A 2,818-nucleotide genomic window follows, 5' to 3' on the forward strand; every position below is an offset into this window, starting at 1 on the left:
TCAGAAATCGAAACCCAGCTGGTTTCTCAATCCCGTCTCATCCTGTCCATTTCTGAACTTCACAAAGCTGCGAATCCTCTGCTGTATCAGTTTCTTCATCCTCTCAGCAACTAGCGCAGGCTTTACCACACTAAGCTGTATTCGGGCCTGATTTCGATGATACCAAACATAATACCGGTAAGTATTCAGAATCATAGCTAAAGCTTTCCATTTCATGGTTTTTCTGTTCTCCGCCATCAAATCATTGATATTAGGAAAAGGTCTAGCAATCCAGTCTTCAATGTGTCCACGAACTTTGCAGCTAAAAGTGCATTCCATGAATAAGTGGTCAATTGTTTCAGCATATTCATCACACAAGATGCATGAATCATCAGTACAATAACCATAGGCAAAGAGCTTTGATTTGATGTTAATCCCTTCTTGTAAAATCAACCAGGAAATGAAAGAGTGTTTGGGCAAATTCCAATCATTCCAGGCAACTGTAGTCCAATTTTGTTTGGGTGCTATGCCAGTGAGCCATTCGTACCCATTACCAATCGTATATCCTTTCTGGTGGGGTGTCCAGCAGCCGTCAGTGAACCCACTCTTAAGCTGCTCCTTCACCTTACAGATAGTTTTCCAGGTCCAAGTAGCATCATTTGCAGGTGTGTATTCATGCCAATTTGTGCCTTTTAAGTAAATACTATCCACCCATTTAATCCATAGTCTGTCAGACTTCGTATAGATCCAATTTACTAGTTTTCCAACAGATGCAATGTTCCAAATACTAGCCTTCTTAATGCCTAAACCTCCTGCAGACTTTGCCATCGTAACCTTTTCCCAACCAACCAAAGGGACTCTGTGATATTCAGTGCTACTATCCCACAAGAAGTTCCTGCATATGGCTTCAACTCTCTTGATGGCAGCTCTAGGTATGACAAACATCGCAGCCCAATAGTTATACAGTGTGTTCAAAACTGAGTTGATAAGAACTACCCTACCAGCATATGACAATTTTTTGGCTCCTAAACTCCTTATTCTCATCACCATCATCTCCACAAGTCAACTACAATCTTTTTTAGATATCTTACCAGGCTGGATTGGGACCCCCAAGTATTTAAAGGGCATTGTTCCTTTCTGAAATCCTGTGACTGATAAGATATCCCTTTGCAGGTCTTCTGTCATACCATTGAAAAATATTTCTGACTTCGTGTTATTCATCTGCAGGCCTGAAGCTTGTGAGAAAGAAGTGAATGCTCTCATCAGGAGAAGAATAGAGGGGGCATCTCCCTTGCAAAACATTAGCAAGTCATCAGCAAACATGAGGTGAGTAAGCTTTATCCCCTTGCATAATGGATGGTAATGAAATGGCCATCTAGCAGTAGCATAAGCAATGAGTCTAGTTAGGTAATCCATGCAGATAGTGAAAATAAGAGGAGAAACTGGGTCACCCTGCCTGAGGCCTCTCTGGCCCTTGAAATATCCAAAGTTGTTACCATTCAGAACTAGTGTATAGGAAGTAGTTCTGATACACACCATTAGGAGCTTGATGAAAGATTCAGGAAATCTCAACCCTATCAGTAATTGTTCCACAAAATCCCATTCTACTGTGTCATAAGCTTTCTGCAAGTCTATTTTGAATAAACATCTTGGAGAGACATTTTTTCTTGAATACTGATGCACAATGTCCTGACAAATCAATACATTCTCAATAATGGACCTTCCTTGCACAAAAGCCCCTTGACTCTCATGGATTATGTCTGGTAAAACCATAGCTAGTCTATTGTTATCATCTACTTACCCACTCACCAACTACTTATTTAATCCACCTAAACTCATGTGGCCCCAATCAAACTTTCCTACTTTATCCCTTACTTTTCCACATTTTCTTAAATCGGTCCGTTTTTCTTAAGACCATTGCTTTTGGTCTGAAATAAGACGGGTAACATGTCATCATTTTACAATAAAATGTTGTTATTTTTTGATAACATGTTACCATTATTGTTCACATCATTTTCAGGGTAAAAAATGACACCTTTAGTCATAACATTTTGTGAATTAATTGGTTACATTTTCTTAAAAAAATGGCAACATTTTATCCGTCTGACAAATAAGACCAAAAGTGTCCGTCTGAAACAAGAATTTGTATTCTTAAATAACCACTTTTTCCCTATGTTACCATTTGTCTGGATCGGAGGGAGTATATATATATATATATATATATATATATATATATATATATATATATATATATAGAGTGAGCATCCCATGAGTCTAGCATCTTAGATGAGTCTAGCATATCAATAAGAACCGTTGGATCTTATTGATCCAACCGTCCTGATTATGACACGTGTGTTTATTTAAAAAAAAAAAAAAAAAAAAAAAAAAAAAAAAAAAACTAGGCGCGCTGATATATAAAGAACGACACATTCATTATTCATCATAAATTCACTTCCATTTCTCTCTCTAAAACGCCTGTATCTCCCTGTACAAACCGCTTCACGTTCTTTTTCTTTGGCAGTTAATTCACTAAACCATAAATTTTTTCCGAAAATTTTATTACATCAAGCAAAATCGCACTAATCAAGTGAAGATCATTATTATATTTACTCAGAACAATCGTTTCGAAGATGACGAAGAGGTATAAAATCGCTCTATTTCATTATATTGTTTTTAAACTTATTTCGCCACTTCATGTTGTTGCTGTTGCTATTATTGTTGTTATTGTTGTTGTTTTTAGTGTTGATTATACTATTTTTTCTTCAAATAATCATCGACTTAGGGTTCCTATTTTGCTCAAAGCAGGAAATTGATTTTTCCGCGAAAAATTAGGTTATTA

General features: G+C 36.8%; 1 protein-coding gene across 1 annotated transcript; it reads right to left on the bottom strand.

Moving 5' to 3' along the window:
• Positions 1-1,029, bottom strand: LOC141641657 (uncharacterized). The gene has a single exon (XM_074450312.1). It carries the CDS (start codon positions 1,027-1,029, stop codon positions 1-3), a length of 1,029 nt encoding a protein of 342 aa, XP_074306413.1.
• Between the last annotated feature and the right edge of the window lie 1,789 nt (positions 1,030-2,818).

Source organism: Silene latifolia, chromosome 2, assembly GCF_048544455.1.
Source record: "Silene latifolia isolate original U9 population chromosome 2, ASM4854445v1, whole genome shotgun sequence".
In the NCBI taxonomy this organism is placed as follows: domain Eukaryota; kingdom Viridiplantae; phylum Streptophyta; class Magnoliopsida; order Caryophyllales; family Caryophyllaceae; genus Silene; species Silene latifolia.

Excerpts from the sequence above, each read along its gene's own strand:
- LOC141641657 (XM_074450312.1), bottom strand. The coding sequence starts at position 1,029 with ATGGTGATGAGAATAAGGAGTTTAGGAGCCAAAAAATTGTCATATGCT.